At 34.6% G+C, this 22394-nt stretch overlaps 2 protein-coding genes across 2 annotated transcripts; both read right to left on the bottom strand.

Moving 5' to 3' along the window:
- Positions 1-684: 684 nt before the first annotated feature.
- On the bottom strand, positions 685-2958 carry LOC146530269 (acid-sensing ion channel 2-like). The gene is made up of 4 exons (XM_085200720.1): positions 2793-2958; positions 1992-2106; positions 1448-1575; positions 685-857 (listed from the first exon to the last, which is right to left on the bottom strand). Exons 1-4 carry the CDS (start codon positions 2899-2901, stop codon positions 754-756), a joined length of 456 nt encoding a protein of 151 aa, XP_085056846.1. The 5' UTR covers positions 2902-2958; the 3' UTR covers positions 685-753.
- A 332-nt stretch (positions 2959-3290) lies between these two features.
- Positions 3291-4246, bottom strand: LOC146530270 (uncharacterized). Its single transcript, XM_085200721.1, has 3 exons — positions 4239-4246; positions 3987-4125; positions 3291-3526 (listed from the first exon to the last, which is right to left on the bottom strand). Exons 1-3 carry the CDS (start codon positions 4244-4246, stop codon positions 3311-3313), a joined length of 363 nt encoding a protein of 120 aa, XP_085056847.1. The 3' UTR covers positions 3291-3310.
- Between the last annotated feature and the right edge of the window lie 18148 nt (positions 4247-22394).

The following is a 22394-nucleotide window of genomic DNA, read 5'->3' on the forward strand; positions in this document are numbered from 1 at the left end:
TTGGTCCACCCAGCATCGGCATCACGATCTCTTGAGAAAGTCCTTACACTGAAATGCTTAGAGAAATATTCTACATCTGAAAACGTAAGGCAAATTTACGGGATAGTGGCCCGAGACCGGTTTTGAACGCAGTATAAATTCCTTTGATTCGACATCACTGATCCTTTGTTTAGTTTGAAAGTTGGAAGAAGCAAAATGCAATCGCGCGTTCAAGTCAAATATTTATTTTGAACTTAGAAACTGCAGGGTTGGTTGGAAATTGTAATAAAAGGTTTTGTTCTTCAATATGGTTATTGGACTACGTATTCACTTAGTCTTGTAAATTTATATTTTATCGTATAACCATATAGGAGATCCTTGTAAAAAAATATAGAACAGTTTAAAAATTACTTACACCAAGAGTTACAACTTCTGGGTCCATCATCAAACCAGCCCAATGGCTCCATGTTATTATCGTATTGTCACTTAAGCTACGTATAATTTGCCAAGCTTGATAATGATAGAATCATTATTTTTTACAGCTTCAGGTACCAGAGCGAAGAAAGAAAATATTAATTCCCCCGAATGGGATGCGAATTCACAACCATCACGCTACAGCTCACTTATACTTACACGGTTGTGCGCCTGCGCCATGGGAGCCTCGCTTCGAGGTAATGCAATTATTACAAGTGAATCAAATTCAGTTTCTTAGACTTTATTACATACATAGTTACAAATTAACTGAATGAAAGCATGTTAAATATAACAATAATTCTATTTAATAAAATATATAATGGCTCTTCCAGCAAGTAGGAACAGTTCTAGTAATGTGAGGACACTGCAGCCGAGAAAAACGTTGAAAACTCCGCCCAGTTGAGCTGGAAAAATTAAAAATGTATTTCCTTTTACTTTTACCCAGTTTCTGACGCATTACGTATTGAGTGGCGTAACTCAACGTCGTGCTTTGTCTTGTTACCAGGGCAAAGACGTTAAAATATATGACCACCTCCGCGTGATAAAAGAATCCGCAACTACCGCGTGCGCAGTCGGGGGTCTCAATAGACCTTTTAGACCTTTTAGATATTTTATTTATTTATTTTTAATCGCACATTGTATCTCGCACATAGCATTGCCTACAGTCCCGTTCCGTTCTCCACTTTACGCCTGAATTCGAGACATGGCGTGTTAAGCGTTGGCAGATAGTAGAGAGAAAATGAAAATAATTCACTCCTCGAGTCGTGATTGAACTCACAACCATCTCATTTACAGGCAGACGCGGTCTCATTGCGCTATGAAGAACTCACTTAATGTGAAATAATGTTTTTAATTAATATACCTACACATCTAATGTGGATATTCAACAAAGCTTCTATTGTAATTTTTCTATTCTAATATTTTATTCTTTACAATAGTAACACAAGTAAGAAATTAAAGTAGTAATAGCAGAAGTAGTATAAAGAATACTTACAGAATAAGTTGAAACAACTGAAGTAGGATCTGCGCTTTAATATCTTCTTGTTACGTTTCTCCACGAACACTCGCACGACGCTGACCCGGTCCAGGTCTAAATCTTCACTAAAACGACATGTTACATTATCTTATTTTAGCTGTTGTGCTTGTTAAAGTTATTTCTTTTGAGATTACGTAAGAAATTTATGTTCAGAGAGATTTGTCCTCGTGCCAAAGCATGCGTATGGTTCAGTACGAGACTCTGTTGCGTTTTGTCTGGTTGCCAGATGAAGGGATGCCCCCCGAATGGGAATCGAACCTACAATTGTCGCGTATACACTCGTGGTGCAGGGACCCAAACGTGCGATTATAAACGTGACAGGTTGTGGCTTCGATCCCCATTTGGCGAAATGAGCTCCAAAATTCAGCGGAAAGTGGGGAACGGGGGTGGAGTTAACACTAAGTTCCTAGGTTCCCTCTGCCTACCCTGCTACAAGTGCGGGATACAGTGTGAAGTTACCTGTCTTTACTCAGAGACTAAGGTGTTTATTTCATTTACTTACTAGAATCTGTCATATGTGTTTGAATCATACATTAGTTGGTGACTATAATAGTCCGTTTCTTCTTTTTCCACGTTGCATGTAGATGGACAGTTACATTCGTTGATTGCAAATGAAACTAAAAATATAAATCAATCTATGAATCATCTTCAAGCTGATTCCCACAAGTAGCAGGATTGTCAGAGAGAACCTGGGAACCTAGTGTTAAGACACTCCGTTCTTATTAAGATCCTTCCGTTTCCGTGAATTGTGCAAGCATTGCGTGTTGTGTGGCAGAACTCAACGCCGTGCTTTTGCCTCGACACCAGAGCGAAGAAATGAGCGGGGATCGAACCCACAACTAGTCGGTTTTACAGTCACACTTTGTGCCCCTGCGCCACGTCTGGCATTACATTTTATGTATTGTATAATAAATCTGGATATTTATGGGTAAGCAGGCTTAAAGGTTTCGTTGTTAGTATCTATTTTGAAATTTTGTTGCAAATTAGAAGTTTAAACGTACGAACATTTGAACCTGCTATTTTTGGACACTGTCCAAATGCCCTAGTCAATAATTCAGGCAGACCCAACTTTCTACCCAACTTTCGAGAAATTACATGTTGAGTTGCAGAACTCACCCCCCCCTTTTGTCTTTTTACCAAAAGAAAAGGAAATATTTGATTCCCCCGAATAGGAATCGACCCATAACCATTGCATTTATAGTTAGACACTATGATTATGTTCACCATTAGGTTATTATAATTAGACGAACCACTATAACATTGTCGATTAAGGCCTGATTAATTTTCCAGTAGGGATTTGTACCTGCGGCCCGTCTGGCACATCTTAAATGCCTGGCACCGCACACCTGAACACCTGGCAGGCTTGGATGGGACAGTTTTAGACAGTGACACATTTCCAATGTACGTCGCATCTCGCACTCCAACAGGCAATAGGTTCTACGTATAGTAATGATGTTACAGGTAAATAATGATATTAGAAGTAGAAAAAAATCTATAAAAATGTTATTAAATATGTATTTGTCTATATTAAGTGGAAACTAGGTTGCGCCTTGACTCTCGTGTCAAATGATATTTTAGTTGTTTTTAGACCATAAAATTATCAGCTTCTGCATAGCAGTGCAGGCAAAGGGAGCCCAGTTAAAATTGTCTATTTTCCACTAACCACCCAACTTTCAGAACTCAACGCCTACCTACCGGCATAAGGAAAATGAAAATAGTTTTACTCAGGGGATATTTTCATTCCCCCGAGAGAAGATCGAGTCTTCATTCGTCGTTCACAATCGAACACAGTCCCACTAAACCACGACCGATATTAAATCATCAAAACGAAAAAAAAAAATACTTATGATAAATTGGAAAGAACTTCAGTGGCTCATGTGCCATATGACACTTCCTGAGATCAGTGGAGAGTCTGCTCGCGTCATCTGACACCTGCATCAAGACCGTGCGGTATCCAATCCAGGTCTCTTCACCAGGGGAGATGGCAGTACCGTTTACAGAAATATCTACGTAATGCTGATCCGTCCCAATGGCCACCTAAGACATATGTTGGTATTAGTTAGTTAACAATATGTGTTATTAAGAGCATGCAAGGTATGTTCTTAATGACACGTGTAAATTGTCAACGTTATTAAAGTTACTGAGGCCGTTGTGGCGCAGCAACGCAACGGCTGGAGGTTCGATCCCCACTCGAGAAATTACATATTTATTTACATTTATATTTTCATTGCGAACGGAGTGTCTTAACACTAGGTTCCCTCTGCCTACCCTGGTGTGTGCGGGATACAGCGTGAAACAGTTTTTTTTTGCTCGTTGACTCTTTATACATCAAGAGATGACGAGCACATTGTTTCAAAAGAGTCTTAACTCTTAGGGGTGCGTATTTAAAAAACGTATTTCCAATTTTTATTTTGGTAAATAGGATATTTAGATAGGCATCTATCCCGGTTTATTAAAATATAACAGGAATAATAAAATCTATGCATATTTAAATTACCCATTTGTATACAAGATCAATGTCTGTCAAATCTTTCCTTTGATTTACTGCCACTATCAAGCTGTTGCTGAAGCCTAATCCGTCTACGTAAATGTCGTCGTTTGGCTGTACGTTGTGCGGGCCGTAGTCTCTTATTTCTCTGTAATAGTCAAAATGTTAATGTTTATTTCACGTTACAGTGGAGAGATCAAGCACTACTCGGCAGAAGAATTTATTTTTCAATTTAGAATGTTGCCAATCGTGGTGCAGGGCATAAGCATGTGACTGTAAAAGCGACAGATTTTGGGTTCGGTTTCCACTCGAGGAAATTGAATACTTGATATTTTTATTTAAGTAGACGAAATATTTATTTAAATATGTAGTAGGGGGCGTATGTAGAATATATTTAAAAAAAAACTTATTCCTAATTTTTATTTTTGTAAATAGTTTATTTAGAAAGTGGGACACTTATCCCAATGTGGGGGGGTGGGCATCTATCCTGGTTTTCCCCTTTATACACAGATAATATTATAACTAATACACCTTTTTAACGAGCGACCGTTAAAAACGCAGCAGTATCCAGTACGGGTGATCTCCATTTGAAACATTGAAGAGCAATTCACGATATTCCCACGCCACCGGCACCTGCAACTCATAAATTTTGCAAATGTATTTCGATAAAAAAACTAAAAACAGTAATTTATTCTGGTAAACTTTTATTCTGTATCTAAAAAATTATGAGAATCGAGCCTATGAATTAAAATAAAAAAAATGTTAATAAACTTATATAACTTTTATATCTATTTTTGTCATCTAGCGACTTATAACAAAGAGAAATGACTATTAAGCTACTGATTTCTCCACATTTCGTCCATTTTAAAGATATTTTGATTGGTCATTAGGATCCAGGTCATAGTGACGCAATGGGACATCATTTCTCCCACTTATAGAAATGATTATATTTAAATTATTTTCGTTGCCACGCTCTGACATACAAAATTAAACGGTCATATTCGCCAATTATAACGATATGTCTTAAAAATTGAGAGTTAAGAGAGAAACGTAGTGTCCTAACACTTCCCTTTGTCTATTCCCGCCACGGGGGAAAAGTTTGAAGTTGTAATTATGCTATACTAAGTCTAACTAGACCCAATTTTTTTTGTATAGTGTTCTATTATTTACTTTAGAAGTATTTCTTCACATGTTGATGTAAGACGCCGGCCAGCCTGTTCTATATCAATATTGTTGGAATATAGTAATTTTTGTAAATTTTCTAAATCTTCCAAATTAAATACGACGTCTGGAGAAGTGAACGCTGAGAGCTGTCTGATGATGTTTCTTATATAAGAAGCGTTTAGTGTTTCTGGATAATCTCTAAAAAATAGTACAGAAAATAAGTAAGTCAGCGACAGGTTGTGTGTTCGATTCTCACTCGAGGAAATCAAATATTTAATATTTTAATTTCCTCGCTCTGGTAACGAGGCAAAGCTCGATGTTAATTTCCGCCACTCAAGATGCAATGCCTAAGAATTGGCAGAAAGTGGGGAACGGAAGTCTCTTAATGGGAAAGTAGTGTCTTAACACTACCTGCCTACCCTGTTATGAATTGAATTAAATTCTTGGTATATGGCGTTACCCTGTTATGTGCGTGAAGTTAAAGAAAAAAAGGTGATGCATTTTTGTGTTCGATTGACACGAAGGGAAATGAATTATTTTAATTTTCTCTGTCCTTGGTAGCAAGACAAAAACACAATACGTATATCAAAAATTGGGCAGAAAGTGAGGAACGGAGTGTTTTTACACTGAATTCCTTCTGCTGTACGCAAAATATAGCGTAATGCTAAAAAAAAATTAAGAAGTAAATAGATAATTAAATAACACTTACACTTCTTTGATGAAATTTTCAATTTTATACGTAGGAAAACTGATTTCCGGGCATATAATAACCGACGGAAAAATAATTTTCGTTCTAACAGATTCAATCTTTTCTATATACGTTGGATCACTGAGAAAACGTTGAACGGTCACACATACTACCGTGACCGCGCAGCCAAGTAACATTGTCAAAGCTAATGCCCAATGGAACCTAAAAATTAAATATATTATGGATTAAGAAGAAGAGTTTCTTGCAGACTCTTCTCAGCAGAACTGCCTTCCGAGCGGCAGTAGCTTTATGTTCATTCGACAATTCAAGTGTTTGTAAGAGCCTATTTGAATAAAGAATATTTTGAATTTGAATAATTGTTTGCAGTTTCACACACGTGGTTAAATGAAAATATCTATTTCTATATGTTACAGCTGTGATCTCTATCATATCTCTATGTTACAGGACACACTTACTTGTCTGAGGTAACCCCATAGGTTATAATCTGAACCAGTAGTTCCTGAAATTAGCACGTCCAAAGTATAAATAAGTTAGTATAAATATTTTTACCTAAAATTCGATTCCGCTAGTCTCCTAGCGCCATGGAACTGTGCATTAGTCAACATTTGTTTGAATTTCATGTCCACCGCAAAGCCGCGGCCGGCACGCTGTCAGTGCTCAACTATTATTCACTAGCAGTAATCTACTATCTAAAAGCTTATAAATCATAGACTATCAAATCAAAAATGATGATAGTACGCTATCGTGCTATTATAAAGTTTATTTTTTTGGTGGTCAAAAGGTGGTTGTGGTATAAATAATTAATTTCATTTGATAACTTGAGTGGAATAACTGTTTGTGGTTCTGTACTATAACAAAAGTGTTAAGGAAGTTAGTCAAGAAGAATAGAAATGTTTTTTTTAGCTGCATATAGGAGGGTAGGCATATAAAACCTGGGGACCTAATATTATGACATTCTGTTTCCATTAAGACACTTCCGCTCCCCACTTTTCGCCGAATTCTTGAGATATTCTTGAGGAGTGGAGATACTCCTCTAGAATGAGGATTTCCTCAAGTGGGAACCGAACCCACAACCTGTCGCGTTTACAATCTCACTGGACTGGCCTCATAATAAATATATTTATACAAAACAGTAAATATGTTATATAAACAGTATAAAACAAATATTTTCGAATCTCTATTTTATTATTTATTCTAAAGCTACAGTTTTTATTTTATTTACGACTTTTAAAAAGTAATTTGTAATATTTACTGTATCATTTATAACAGTTTATATTATGGTCAATCATTTGACTAGCATTAATCAAAATTTATTGGTGAATTATTTATTGAACATAGTAAAGTTGCTGTTAGGGTTTAGTAGATGTCAATAACTTGTTCAGGCATTATTCGTGCAGGTTCGATTTTCTGAGTTTGTCCGCTTTATATGTACTAATAATAATAATAATAATAATATTCTACGTTATTTGATGTTCGCCTATTTTTTTTAGCTTCACGCTTTATCCCGAACATAGCAGGGTAGGCAGGGGGAACCTAGTGTTAAGATACTCCATTCCCCACTTTCTGCCAAATTCTGGAGGCATTGCGTGTAGAATTACAGAACTCGCGCTTTGCCTCGACACCAGACCGAAGAAATGGAGATATAAATGTAAATAAATATTTCATTTCTTCGAGTGGGGATCGAACCCACAATCGTTGCGATACACACCCTTATGCAGCTGCGCCACTACGGCCCCAATTTTATATATGTACGTGTACATATATATATAATTGGAATTACTATTACAAACCATTATAATATAAACCAGATGGTTCACGCAATAAGAAGTGATATGCGTGAAACCACAACCCAAAGCCAGTCACTAATAAGTTAATTTGCTAACTAAATAACGCTGTTCCATTATAGCGACAATCGGTGCGTTCGCAGTAATTAGGATACGCAGTAATGTCTTAATTACTATGTCATTTGTAATGTATTGAATGGCGGTGTTGTTTGAATCAAATTAGATGCTAATTTTAGATATTTATTGTTAAATATATATTACTAGCGACCCTCTTGCGGCTTCGCCCGCTTTAACTACTGGATTATTCATGTAATGTATGTTTGCAAAACACTTAAGATAATGTGAAAATTAATTAAACCCTAATGCAACCCGCATTTTCGTAGTTTCAATAAGGATTTTCCAATTGTTTTACACAGCAAGGATTTTTTAGTAGGTACCGTAATTTTAAATCTGTGCTATTAATCTTTTCAAGTACTTATTAAAATATATTTAAATGACTATTTTTAGATAGTTAAATGACTATTTTTAAACGGAAGAAATTATAAACAAAATCCTACCTACTAATAACTACTACAAAAAATGTGAAACCAAATATATCGCGCTTAAATAATACATTCAACTCCAATTATCCAATACGTGCAAACGCTTCTAACTAAATCTTCGTTGCTATAGAGGCAGCCGGGTATTTTTTTTCGAGCTTGTGGTTAATGCTGAAGGGGGTATTCTGTCCCTGATGAAATGCAAGCACGACGGCTGCCTGTGAGGACAATGAAATAGAATGCATCGGCCGGGAATCGAACCCGGGCCGCCCGCGTGGCAGGCGAGTATTCTACTACTGAACCACCGATGCGTGTAAGGCAGGCGGGCGCGGCGGACGCATGGCGAGTGGCGAGCCGTTTCGCAGCAAGGATTTTTTTGATATTGTAACAACTTCTAAAATACTTATTAAAATGAAAAACAGTAAAAGACAGTTTTGATCTACATTAAATGGCCAACGTGACTAATGTACTTATTTATATGCTGAGAGTAAGGGATAAGTGAAACTTGAGTAACATACAGCTGATGTGGAGACGGCGGGATGTGTCAACAATTAAATGCGTTTTTCTGTAAAACTATTCGCAATTTCGAAATATTGTAAAAAGCAAATTTTATCTTCGTTTAACGTAGAAAATTAATAAAGTATTTTAAAGGATAAGGATTAATACCATTATAGAAAAATATGACTCACAATAAAAAATATATTGAAATTATTATTTTTAGACAGAAAAATGATCACTACACGTTATTCTTAAAAGATACGAATATGCTCTCGCGGACTTTTTTGTAGATCTTAATAAGAGGAACAATACCCCAGTACATTATTTTCATGTAGTACTTACCATTAGAGCAGCGCATCCGCGAAAGTGTCTCAACGGGTAGGACTTTATACACATTTATCGTATTTATGTTAATTTACATAAGAATGTACAAATAATAAACTATATATAAACCTTCTACGAAAAAACACTCGACTTAATGGTGAAGACCGCATCAAAATCCGTTGGGTGGTTTAGAAGAAGAAGAGTTAGAAACAACAGACAGACACGAAAAGCGACTTTGTTTTATAAGATATAGGATATTTTCTGGTACTGTTTCTCTAAAGAAAAACGGAATCCCTTATAGGATTACTCATCAAGAGGCGGAGAGGATTTAGTCTGGACACTCCGTCCTCCACTTCTCGCACATTTTACACATATTTTGAGCTGGATAGCGAAATTCAACCTTCATATGATATGTTTGCTTAAAATAAAATGTTCGTAATAAAAAAAAAAAATTACTTCGAATAGGAATGACTTTAGGCACTACTCTCTACAATCTACATCACGAGAACTCAAACCCACACTTTTTACAGCCAATATTAACCGACTCAAAAAAAAGAGATTCTTCAACACGTATATTTCTTGTCTCTCTAGTATAGAATAGAATTTGTACTACTAAAACATATCAAATAAAACAGAAATATGTACTTAAGTGCTTGCAATATATCTCTTGAGCACTCGTAAGTGTCCAATTGCCGCGAACACTGGTGAGTGCATACGCGAAATTGTACCGACTGCATTATTACATTCTCGCCAAATGTTTCCCACTTCTGTCGTTTCTGCGGCTGCTGGTGTAAGGGGATGCGTATACTGGAGAGAGAGAAAGAAATTAATCAGTTTCACGCTGAATCCCGCATATAGCAAGGTAGGCAGAGGGAACCTAGTATTTAGACACTCTCAATTTCCAAGGCATAGTATGTTGAATGGCGGAATTCAACATAACGCTTTAAAGACACTTTCTAAATGTTCATTATATCAACCGTCACTATGACGGCGTAAAACCATCAGTACGTAAGATATTCATTCAAAATCATATCACAAAGAACTCTCCAATGTAGGTCCACCGCAAGAACTATGGAATATTCTATTAGTGACATCAGAGATGCTTTTAGGAATAGCCATTTTAATATTAACTTAATTTCCAAGAGAATGTTCAAATTATACGTAAGAATTGCTGTGCAGCTTTCTGCATTCTTCTTTGTTCAGTAGAGATAGGCAGTTATAAAGATAAATATTATAGAGACAAGTAAAAAATCCACTTTTCATGAGACGCAATAACACATTGTTTGAATTTAAATGCAATGGTTGTGGGTTCGATTCCCACTCAGGGTAATGAATTTTCAATAACAAGGCAAAGCGTGGCGTTAAGTTTCACCATTCAATATGAAATGTCTTAGCCTAAAGTTAAGCAAACTTAAATTCATATTAAAGTTCATATTTTCAACACAAAAGGAAGATGTTGAAACAATCGTTATATTTAAAGTGTTATGCACACCTGTACATTGAAAATACGATAAAAATGATACGTGTATTTGGTGCAGATATCGACGTCAGACGTAGCATCGATATTCCCGTGGGGAAAGGACCTATCTTGGAATATAACACAATAGAATAATGGCTTCGTATATATTTTGTATACATATATTTAACTTATCGAATTGCTATTCAAGACCTGTAAAAAAAATAGTTTGTCTGGCAGATAAGGCTGTCTGGGACTTTATCAGCCAGTGGTGAAACTGGCTCTAGGTGTTGACCACGCAATTCTCGAAAAAAAACAAGACTTTTGAAAAAAAGAAAAGATTAGTGGCGAGTCCTCCTGCTGTCATTTTTGAGGTTTCAATTTTTCCATTTATTCTCGTAATTATGAACAATGGGTAAATAAAATAAGACTTTATAATATAAAGCGCTAAACTCAGGAACTGCTGGCTCAATATGAAAAATATTTTTTTGTATAATCGTCGTTTTACCAAGTACGCTACAGGCTATATTATATTACTTTAATAGTTTCTTTGGAACCCACAATGAATTGAAAAGGCAAAAAGATATTTAAGTCCTAGTTTTTTCAAAACGACCACGCGAGCGAATCCGCATATGAAAACTAGTATTATTATAAAACAATAAAATACCAATAGGTATAAAATAATAAAATATAACAAAAATGTGAACAACATAAATATTAGATTCGATAGCGTAGGGCGTCGTCAAGACGAATGGCGGGTTTGCGGGGGTCTCAAATGTATGTAGGCAGGTATATAAGCGTCCTAGCACGTTAGAGCTATTTTTTATACTATCAGCGAGGAATAATGTGATAGAGAAGGTAATGAGAACGTCTTTATGGGTGTCGATATTTGAGTTAGTGGGGTCCTGGAGGTGACTTTCCAATAGCTTTGTGTTTTTTAGCTAGTAGTAATAGTAGAATTTTTTTATATATTACTCGATTTTATAGGTAGGACAGATTTAGGTGATCAGGATCAGGTTCTGTTTTAAAATAGACGAAGAAGCAGTTTTACGTATTTTCGTTCGTAGTAGGAAAGACCTTTTCTATATACTCGTATTTTCTCACTCTGGTACATGAAGGTAATTGTTTTTGTAAGAATTTAGAGAAATCCTCTCATAGCTCTCGTACTCCTCCTATATACTGAAGTCAAAGTCAAGTAATATACCCCCCCATATACATCTATATATCAAATTTCGTCATTCTTAATCCATTGGTGCTGTTCGTGCGTTGTCACTGAATAACGATATTTTTTTATATACATATATATAAAACCCTAAGCTCTCTTAATGTGTGTGCTTCGCTACCAACGCGTGTTTATCAGCTAATCAGGGTCCCTCCTAGGTTCGTAAATGTATATGGGTGTCGTATTTCTTACTGAATGTGCGGACACTTTCCCTTCTTTCTTTATTTTATTACTTCTTTTATATATTGTATAATAGTTGAAAATGTTTCGTTATTTAGTATACTAGTTCCTATAAGAATATAGGTATCGGTTTTAGACTGACAAGTGGCTAGTTATACTATTGTTTAACAGAGTTATATTATAGAGTACATTTTATATAGAAATATATTCTCCGGAGCCGTTATGGAGTCGTCAAGTCAGCGGCACAGAGTCTAACTGTAAATTCGATGGTTTTGGGTTCCATTTCCATTCGAGAAATTTTATTATTTTTATTTTCTCGGACTGTCGCTCAACACGCAATATCTCCGAATTGAAGTGAAAAGTAGTTAATTCTAAGACCGGGTTCCGGCGGGATACAGTTTAACTTAATTTATTTAAATAATATTTTTTTAATTTAATAAATTCCTGAAATAGCAAAGCAATAAAACGTGATATCAAATGTAAGCAGGACAGATAGATAGATAGAGAATAGACAGATATTTGTCTTATAAGAAAGGGCAATTGAAAACTTCTTAGAGTACTAATTGAACCCACTACCATCGCGACTACATCCAGACCTCTAAAGTGAAAATTGAACATATTTAGTTTGAAAAGCAATTAGTTTAGCAATAATAATTTAATTTTCTCTAAACATATATTATATTACCTTATATTACTATAACTTCTGTCGCTAACGTTATCAAGGCGTAATTAATACTTAATTACTCGTGTTACTTACCCGTACACGTTCGTTGACTTACGATACATGTTTAAGTTAGACTAATATTCATTTGGTAATAATTTTGTACTTGAATAATAGTATTAAAAGATATTGCCATTAAGTCAATATTTCCGAGGGCTCTTTCTTTTTTCTTTTCACGCTTTTTCCCGCATATGCAGTGGGAACTTAGTGTTAGGACAGTCCGTGCCCACTTCCCACCCAATTTTTGAAATATTGCAACGTGACAGATTTGGGTTCGGTCCCCATACGGGGAAATAAATTATTTAAATTTAAGAGGACAGAAAACACTGGAAAGTGGGGTCGCAGTATTTAAGCATTACTTTTGCTCTGCCTACCCTATTAAATGTAGGCAGTCCTTTTACCCTGTAAAAAAACAGAATAGAACCGAATTCGGCGAAAAGTGGTCAACGTTGTCGTTGTCGTCGTCGTTCGTATCTTAATGGGAACTAACTGTCTTAACACTAGGTTCCCAGCTTCCATTTGCCTATTCTGACACGTGCAGGATACAGCGTGAAGTTGAAAAAAAGAAAGGTAGCTTAAAGAGTTTAGGGAAGCGATACGAGAGGCTTTCTTGAACCTCCTACAAAAACAGAATTTCCAAATATGTCATAACTGACGATGTTTTATTAGGATTTCCTTTTAATAAAGAGCAAGTGGGGGTAGTTAGGGGGTTGTTATCCAAGATATATAAAATGTTAAATGCCCAACCACCGCAGTAACAATTCCCACATTTTACTGCCCATTGTGAACGAAAATACTCTGGATGCCTTGAAAAGAGCAAATCTCTTGTTTATTACGCTCATTTGGCAAATGATTCGAATAAACGAACCCAAAGTGTATTGATCTATTATTTTGATAACAGAAGTAGGTGTGTATTTTTCATCATTTTTGGTAGGTGCTGAAGGTATATTATATTTTGGACGGGTTATACGCATCAAATTTGGCCTCAGATCTTCATTTTAACTAGAAAGTTGGTATTAGTTAGGTTCTACGGATACCTATCAGAGCGTGTGTGCTACTTTATATAGCTTAATATTATTTAAAAAATAAACTTCTGTATATAAACTATAATTGTGCTAATTTTCGAACACTCATTTCATTTTTTTTCATTTTCTTTGAGACCTTATAAAATTCAAATACAACATAACTCATTCCCCCTGAGTCGGAATCGAATCTACAACCGTCGTAATTTTATAGCCAGACATTCTGCCACCGCTTCGGTAGTGCTAATATTTTTTTTTACTAAAAATATATCTCATTTGACAGTCCAAGTAAAAAAAGGAGTGACAAATCACTCTATCCACCATTCCCTTCAATTATATAGAAAAATTCATCCCATTAATTTTCATTCTCATTATTTTTCACAAACAAATTGTTCAGTAACGAAGTGAGCATATTTTATTACGCAAAGTAAATATTCTTTCGGCGCCCAATATTTTGAAAGCCGCGAGTCTTTAAACGTCCTTTTACAAACCACATCAAAGGAAATATGATCGTTGCGTTGAAATAAATTGTATGAAAGGAATGTTAGAATAACTAGATTTTTAGTACAGAGCTTTTAGAGTAGCAAAGAAAGTGTTCTAAAAATGGTCTGTGGAATATTTTTGCTGCTCTAATAAATTAATAAAAATAAAAATTACGTTATATAGTAAGGAATATTTATTATTTTCGGTTCTATATCGCATATAGCAGGGTAAGCAGAGAGAACCCAGCGCTAAGATACTCCGTTCCCCACTTTAAACCCAATTTTTGAGATATTGCTTCTTCATCTTGACATCCTTTCTGTACGGTATATGCATGAAAACTAAACACCGATTTGACTGTAAACGGGGTAGCTGTGGGTTCGATTCCCACTCGGGTGAATTTAAATTAATTTAATTTTCCCGTTCCGCTACAGAAAGCATAGCGTTGAGTTCTCAATAACATTAAGCGTAAATCTGCTTTTTTTGCTAATAACCAGAGAACTTAAGCACTTTAACCTACTTTAAAAGTAATAGTTACAGCAGTATATGAATATTGCTTACCAGATACAGGAGCCCATCTGTACATAAGATCTATCTATCGGTTGCGGATGTTCCGAGATAAGTTAGGTCGACATATGAGTGATGTTCCGGTGCTTTGACTTGGCGAATGACTTATGAGTGCGCGTGACTTAACTACGTGAGTACGTTTCATGTTGTTAATCCTGTAATACAATTTAGAGTTAAGTTTAGTTGGTTTATATTAACTGGAACAGTTAAATTTGAATAGTTTGGACTGTTATTTATGGTTGGTTTTGATTAATTTGATGAAATTTTGGAGGTGTTATCTCGGCCTTAAAGATGCGGGTACAGAGATTATTTTCAATTTATTTTGATTGAGTGTGGAAAAGAAATAACTAATTTGTCAAATAATTTAAACATTTATATATATTATATGCACATATATTATATGCTTAGTGTCTGAGCTGCAATTATTATTATTATTTTTTTAAATAATCAATTTGTTGTTCCTAATCTAATCCAGACTTAAAAATAATCGAATCTATGTACCTTACGATCGTAATCACCATATAACCCAATTATTGTCTCAACGAAAATTGGAAAATATATTAGAATATTATAATTTATTTCGTTTGGCAATAACTAAAAATAGAAATGAATATGCAGAGGAACGCGTTCGATGGAAAAACTCGATCTGTTATTTAAATTCCATTGATCCTCAGTCTAAGAGATAATCCTGTGATATTGGATTTATCAAACACTTATTTAAATAATCTTTTAGGAAAATACGATTCGACGAGACGGTGGGTGTGCTAACAACGATTTCAATTTAAAAGGAACATTTGTTTTTTTATATAGAAATATGTATGTATTTTGGGTACCACCATCGTTCATCACGTTTTCTACCATCATCATCATCAATCAGGTGTTTTTCAGTTAAATAATGCATTTCTCGTTAACTTCATCGGCATTAGTACCAATTTTCGTGTTCCCTAGGGCAATTAAAACCAAAAATTTATCTTGGTTGTTTTTTACCACCAAATTAAATATATTAAGCTTGTAGGAGTATTGCACTAGTCTTATTATATTATTTATAAACACGCTATATCAGCAACCTGAATTTATTCGCTACAAATGCAATTGTGAAATAATGTTCCACTATTGTTTTGTAGCGTATAAACAACCAAAGTAAATATATAATAAAACAGTTGAATATTAAGTCTCGTCTCATTAACATCGCCATAATACTCGTAGCCCTCAAGCTAGTAGTCCAATACAAATACTAACAAGTACAAATAAAACTTTGAAACTGAAAATTATTGCTAATTATAAATAATTCCTGAGATAATGAATCTGGTCGAAAGTTAAATTCAGCGAAGGTTGTAGGTTCGATAATCGCGGCGATCTCACTTTGGGTAATACAACATTTGCACATTTCACACATACACGCAATCTCCTGAATTCGGACGTATAGCGGAGAATTTCTCTGTTTAATTCGCAAATAATGAAGCGTAAAATTAATATAAGCGCGTTCTAGAGTGGAGATCACGCCTCGGCAAGCGTAATGTAGGACGTCCTCCAGCTAGATGGGGTGATGATATTCGCAAAGTGGCGGGCAGCGGCTGGATGCGAAGAGCTGAAGATCGAGCTCAGTGGCGTGCCATTGGAGAGGCCTATATCCAGCAGTGGACGAGGATAGGCTGATGATGATGATAATGAAAATTAATAAAAATATAATAATTCTTACAATTAGCTATTAGAAAAACAATAACAATTAAGCATAAGTCAACGTAAATGACAAATAAATATTAATACGGCACTAAAAGTAAGCGGTGCTCGAATTAGTTGCAATAATGTAGATACTAAAAGCATTATGAGCGCTCGAAACTCGATTACGAAGTCGTTCAATGGGCGTCAGAATAAACGACTTCAAATATCCATTATAGCTTCGTACCTGTTGATTATATTATAGTGTCTATAATATAATATTTTAGTGTTATTTCGCTAATTTTCAGAATAGATATTATATTAGGGTAATGTTGTTCGCGTTAAAGCTGCTGTTAGTGATAATTTGTTTTAGCTTCGCACTTAAGTATATTAATGCTTAGGTACTTATATTTTTTGCAATATTTATATAGAGAAATGAAAAAAAAACTCCTTACAAATAATACAATAATCTAGAAAAATAATTATAAAAATAAATTTTCCAAATATACTTTAGGCGGATCCACCAAATTCACTGGACCATCAGGCCCAAAAGATAACATAATAGATAAAGCCGGTGGTGGTTCACAACATCTTTATTAATACAAAGCCGAGTCAATAAGATAGACGGAGATAATGGGATGTTTCAGAGTCACTGATTCAGAAAATGAATTATGGAACCCAAAGTTGCGTGGTTCCGGCCGACAATTTTGCTTGAGAACACAGCTTTAAGTTAGTGCTAAACTTATTTAATTTCACTACCTTTTGTGTTAGTGATTGTAGTGTTTTTAGCAAAAAATAATATTTTTGTAAGGAATATAATAATATGTTAATACAATCTTCTTTCTCTTTTTTAGGGTGCTTGGTTTTGTTATGATAATTATAATATAATCATTAAAGGCCTTTAATCTTTATAATTTTATTTAATAAAGTATAAAAAAAAATTGTATATATTTTGAACCTTATCACTGCACTTTGCCTCATTAGTAGAACGTAGAAATTACAATATTAAATATTAAATTTTTTCTAGTGGAAATCGTACCCACACTACCATGTTTTAAGTCCATATATGTATTCGTTCCAATACAAAATCGAATTTATTCAATTCAAAAAGTTTACATAATTTTACAAAAAGGTCAGGCATAATAATACAAAATATGAAATGAAAAATTTTCGTTGAAAAAGATATTATTAAAATGTCAAAAGTATTGCATAATTGAACACGGCGGCGGAACAAAAATATTGTCTGAACTGAACTGAATGGGCGATATGAAATGGTTGAATTCGACCTATTTACAGATTAATAATACGGTTTTTAGGGTTCCGTACATCCAAAGATAAATCAGAACTCTTTCGTTCAGAACTCTCTTATATGATACTCTAGTTAGAATACTAAGTTCAAGACCCGACTTTGAGGAACTCTCCTTGCAAAGAGAGATCTATGGAATGCTTGCTGTTTAAAATAGGGACTTGGTATCGTTTTTTGAAAGACAAATTTGCGCTATTTGAAATAATGCAGGAGAGTTTTGTATTTCGTCCTTCAGGATGTCAATGTATTCATAAGTACATATATATTTGTCTGTATGTATATATTTCATTAGTTTTTCTAAAATGGCATAAAAATAGCCAACTTTAGAAGTTCTAATATTAAACAAATATTAAGTATTTATTTAAGAGGTCGTCGTGGCGCAGCGGCGCAAAAGTGGGACTGTTACGCGAGGGTTGTGGGTTCGATCCATACTCGAGGAAGTGAAATATTTATTTACGTTTATATTACCATTTCTTAACGTTCTTACGTTTATATTACCTTTTCTGGTGTCGAGGCCAGGCGCGGCGTCGAGTTCTACCACTCAACACGCAATGCCTCCAGAATTCGGCAGAAAGTGGGGAACAGGTTCCTTCTGCCTACCCTGCTGTGTGCGGGATACAGCGTGAAGTTGAAAATTGAATGAATAAGTATTTATTTATTTTATTAAGTATCAAAATGTTCACAAGTTAGTAATACCCAAAAGAACATCAAAAGTTATGTACAATCTTCACATTCTAATATACCGCAAATCCAGTGTATAGGAAAATTTCTCGTGCATTACTGCGGGAAATAATACATGTCGGGTTTAATATTTCTTCTTAATTAGTTTCGTGTGTGTTGTGGATTGGGAAAGTTCCGCGAGACTGAGCGGTGAACTTTTAAACGTTTAAATTACAAGGCTGCCCTCAGAATTTCCTTTTCCGTAATGAATAGATTCATTTTGGATTGCGTGATATGTAGTGATATATCACTACTGATTGAATATCTGATTTTTGTTTGTTGAGGTCGTTTTAACGTAGTGTGGTGGTACGGTTTCTCACTATATACGGTGGTTGTGATATCGAATTTTACTCGGGAAAATGAATACATTTAAAGACATTCGTCTCCACTCAGAGGCCTAAGCCTAAATCCAAGATAGACGAAGATATTTGAAAGAAATGAAGAAAGCGTCGAATGAGTCATTTCGCTGTCAATATTTTGAAATAATAAAAAAGAAGAAGAATAGTTTATCCTTACCTACTTTCTCTTACTCTTACTTACCACCATAAAAAAAATATTTAGTTTTTATTCTAAAGTTACTTAAAAATACATATAAATTTTCAAATTATGCTTACGCGTATCCCTTATATATTCGACAATATATACCCACTATGTACATCACAGTATATGTAGTTTGCATATGAATTATATCGCGAAATTCAACACTAACAGTTAACTGAATTATTCACATGGAGTTTCAGCTGAAATTTCGAAGATAATATCATCCGGAACGCTATCGGCTATTTATTGGCATCATATTTGTGCTATATGACTTAAATGTTAACTTTTATAAATTTTAATAAAAATTAATATAAAGTTTAATTTAAAAATTTATACAGGTAAAATAATATATATAAACTTATATATAAATATTTTTAAGTTACATAATAAAACTGACTGTAATTATGACAGTTTGTAGGTTTGATTTCCACCACTCAACATGTCAAATGTCACCAAGTCAATGTCCGTTGATTTTTTGGTGTATGAAGATTGGAGTGCTTTAAAACTATGCAGGCCTACCCTACTACATTCAGGACATGCGTTAAGCTAAAAAAAAGTAAAAAATCGGTTTAATTTCGACTAGAGTAAACAAATAATAACAAAATATGATCACACACACACATAAACACATATTTAACTATGTATAGAAAGTTAACCTGTGGATAGATTAAATATATTTATTGTAATTACATTCTTATATAATTGATAGATACCCAGTAGATGTTAAAGTCCATTTTTTAAGCCTCTGAGCCTCTACCAGTCAATCCCAATCTATCGCTGAGAAATATTCATAGAATATTGCATTATATTATGACCTATATACCTACTATGTACGAAGTTCCGAAATTAGGTCACACAATTTCACTCTCGCATAGCAATAATCCTTTTTAAATTTTATGCATCTGTCTGAATGTGGTAGATAGAGAGATCTAATTAGGACTTCCAATCTCGGTATTGCGGGATCCCGTATCATTTTCCTGATCTGAGTGCTACGGGATTACAGGTGCGGGATTCGCGGGATTTGCAAAACTGGAAAGAATTGATTATAAATACGACTTCTCCCGAACACGATTCCTCGGGAAATTAATGATTTTATATGCTATTTGTTGAGAGTGAATTTTAGCCTTTTAAGTTGGATATATTCAATGAAATAGTGTGAAAATCGTATTCATTTAATTGCAGTCAAATATATATGGGGGTTCCGTTTTTACCCTTGCATACGGAACCCTAAATAAACTAAACTATTGAGATGTGGTGCATCGTCTATCTATAAGCTCGATAGTTGTCGATACTATTGTTACTCTGGAGAATGAATTCTTTTATATTCCTCCTTGAGGTAAGTAGACAGAATGTGGAGTTGATTTTCACTACTTAAAATAAAAAAAAATTGGCGTAAAGCATAGAGTGTCCTAACACTAGGTTCCCTCTGCCTACACTATCATATGGATATAGCACGAAGCTATAACAAAATATTACTTTATTGAAACCACGTAGGAAATGTACGGCAGTAAAATCTAAAGACTTATCCTGCAATATATGACATACGGGCACACGTCGCCATTACGGGCGATTGAATATTTATGAGATTAGCGATGACTAGTCGGTTCATTGCCGTTTCAGACATAAAAATTATGGCCCATGCCATGCTATGACGTTTTAACTAAATTGAACATATAATATTATCAATGGAATCCGTCGTGGTGTAGAGCGTCTGACTGTAAGCGCGACAGTTTTGAGTTCGATTCCCATTCCGGGGTTTTTTTGTTTCCTTGCTCCGGTAGAACGATAAAACAGCGTTGAGTTTCGCCACTTAAAAAAGCAACGTCTAGTAAATTGGGTGCAAAGTCTTTTTTTAAGTAAATTAATATGAATTTAAAGTAAATTAACTGTTCTGGCTAGGGAACTAGCAGTTTCAATATTAACACTAAATAAGTAAATTTAACCCTATCACATATATAATATGTAGTGTCTTAATTAAATTCAATTCATTAAATTCTAAGCAAATGGTCCACCTAACGGCCCTTAGCGGCGGTTATGGTCGTTTAGACAAACATTAATGAACGCGCGTATCATTACTGACTACTACGAGGATCTGGACCGGAATATCTTAAGCTAGATATTTCTTAGAGGTCTTTACGTTATTTCTATTTTAAGCCTAAATTTAATTCAAAAGTACTTTATTACTTTCTAAACTTGCTCGTTAGTTTCAAAAGTATTTATAGGATCGTCATGGAAAACCTTAGGAGAGGCTTGTGTGCGTCAGTGGACGAACAAAAGGCTATGATGATGAAGATGTACGAGTATATTGACAAAATTATATTGTTAAAGTAAAAATACGTGTAATGTCATAAATCCTTGCACTAAATTGGGTCGTCGATTCAAATCTGAAATTAAGATACAAATACATATCTATAGAAGTGGACAGTGACGTTACACTACTACTCATACACCGACAAATATACAAAAAATAGTAATAACTCATAACTCCCGAACACAAATATATCAACGATCGTTATATGCACAATTTAATTTCGTGTTTTTTTATTATTTTTAGTGCGACGTGATTTTTCTGCGAAATGTCCGGGGCTTTAACAATTTTCGTTCCTAACCCATTCTCTCACATACTGTACTGTACTGGTCTCAACAAAAAATCTTCCTTCAATTTTCGTTCAATTTAGCTTGATGACTTTTTTACTTTCATTTTGTCTGTCTATCGTTTGCTGATCGATGCAATTGTTAAACATGAGCACGAGACGGGCAATAAATTAATCCTATAAGAATTCCGTTATTAATATTATTCATAAAATTATTACCAAATGTGTGAACAATACCAAAAATAATGATACTTTTATTGTCATTTTCATACAAAGTTTATTTTGAAACAAAAACGAGGAAAAGAATTTCGTCAGTAAAAAGTATTTTAAAGCGCTGTACAACAAAAAGATTCAATGGGCTGGGTTATAAAAGTTTTAAGGCTTTGTTATATTTACCAAAGTGCAAAAAGGGTACGGAAAGCTATTTGTTACTTACCTCCGTATTTATAGAACTATGAAGAATATGTATATATATTTATAAATATACTTGCTACGTCTGCGACTTCGTCTGCGTGGAAAAGAAAATTTATATAACTTTTTTGCTAATAAACCGATTGAAATATAAGAAACACTAAATATTACTGAAGCTAGAAGTTGCATTCTCAGGATCTAATTACTACGACTCCGCTGTCTGTCTGTATGTCCGTCTACAATCAGACTGTATCTGATGAACCAAGACTGCTAGCTAGTTCAATCTATCCCAGATAACGTATTTCTGCTGCCGTTACAAAAAAAAAAACAGAATAAAATAAATATTTATTTGCTCGCTTTTGCTCTATATTGATAACAGCAAAAGGTAGACCCATGAAATATTCTCAAAATATTTATATTTTCACCTTAAAAAATATATTAAATTAAATTAAATAAATAGCGGAACCCTCGAGTTCGAGAGCTCGAGTCTAACGCGCACAAGGCCGGTTTTTTTACCCATT

The sequence above is a fragment of the Heliconius melpomene genome, chromosome 17 (genome assembly GCF_056956725.1).
Source record: "Heliconius melpomene rosina isolate 202511_hmr_F chromosome 17, ASM5695672v1, whole genome shotgun sequence".
In the NCBI taxonomy this organism is placed as follows: Eukaryota; Metazoa; Arthropoda; class Insecta; order Lepidoptera; family Nymphalidae; genus Heliconius; species Heliconius melpomene.

What these genes read in the sequence shown, in the direction of transcription:
- LOC146530269 (XM_085200720.1), bottom strand. Translation starts at nt 2,901, where the DNA reads ATGCGACGTACATTGGAAATGTGTCACTGTCTAAAACTGTCCCATCCA. An exon ending in ATGTGCCAGACGGGCCGCAG is followed by an intron (nt 2,107 to 2,792) that starts GTACAAATCCCT and finishes TTATATTTTTAG; the next exon opens with TTTCATTTGCAATCAACGAA. An exon ending in AACACATATGACAGATTCTA is followed by an intron (nt 1,576 to 1,991) that starts GTAAGTAAATGA and finishes GCTAAAATAAGA; the next exon opens with TAATGTAACATGTCGTTTTA.
- LOC146530270 (XM_085200721.1), bottom strand. An exon ending in TTGATCTTGTATACAAATGG is followed by an intron (nt 3,527 to 3,986) that starts GTAATTTAAATA and finishes CATATGTCTTAG; the next exon opens with GTGGCCATTGGGACGGATCA.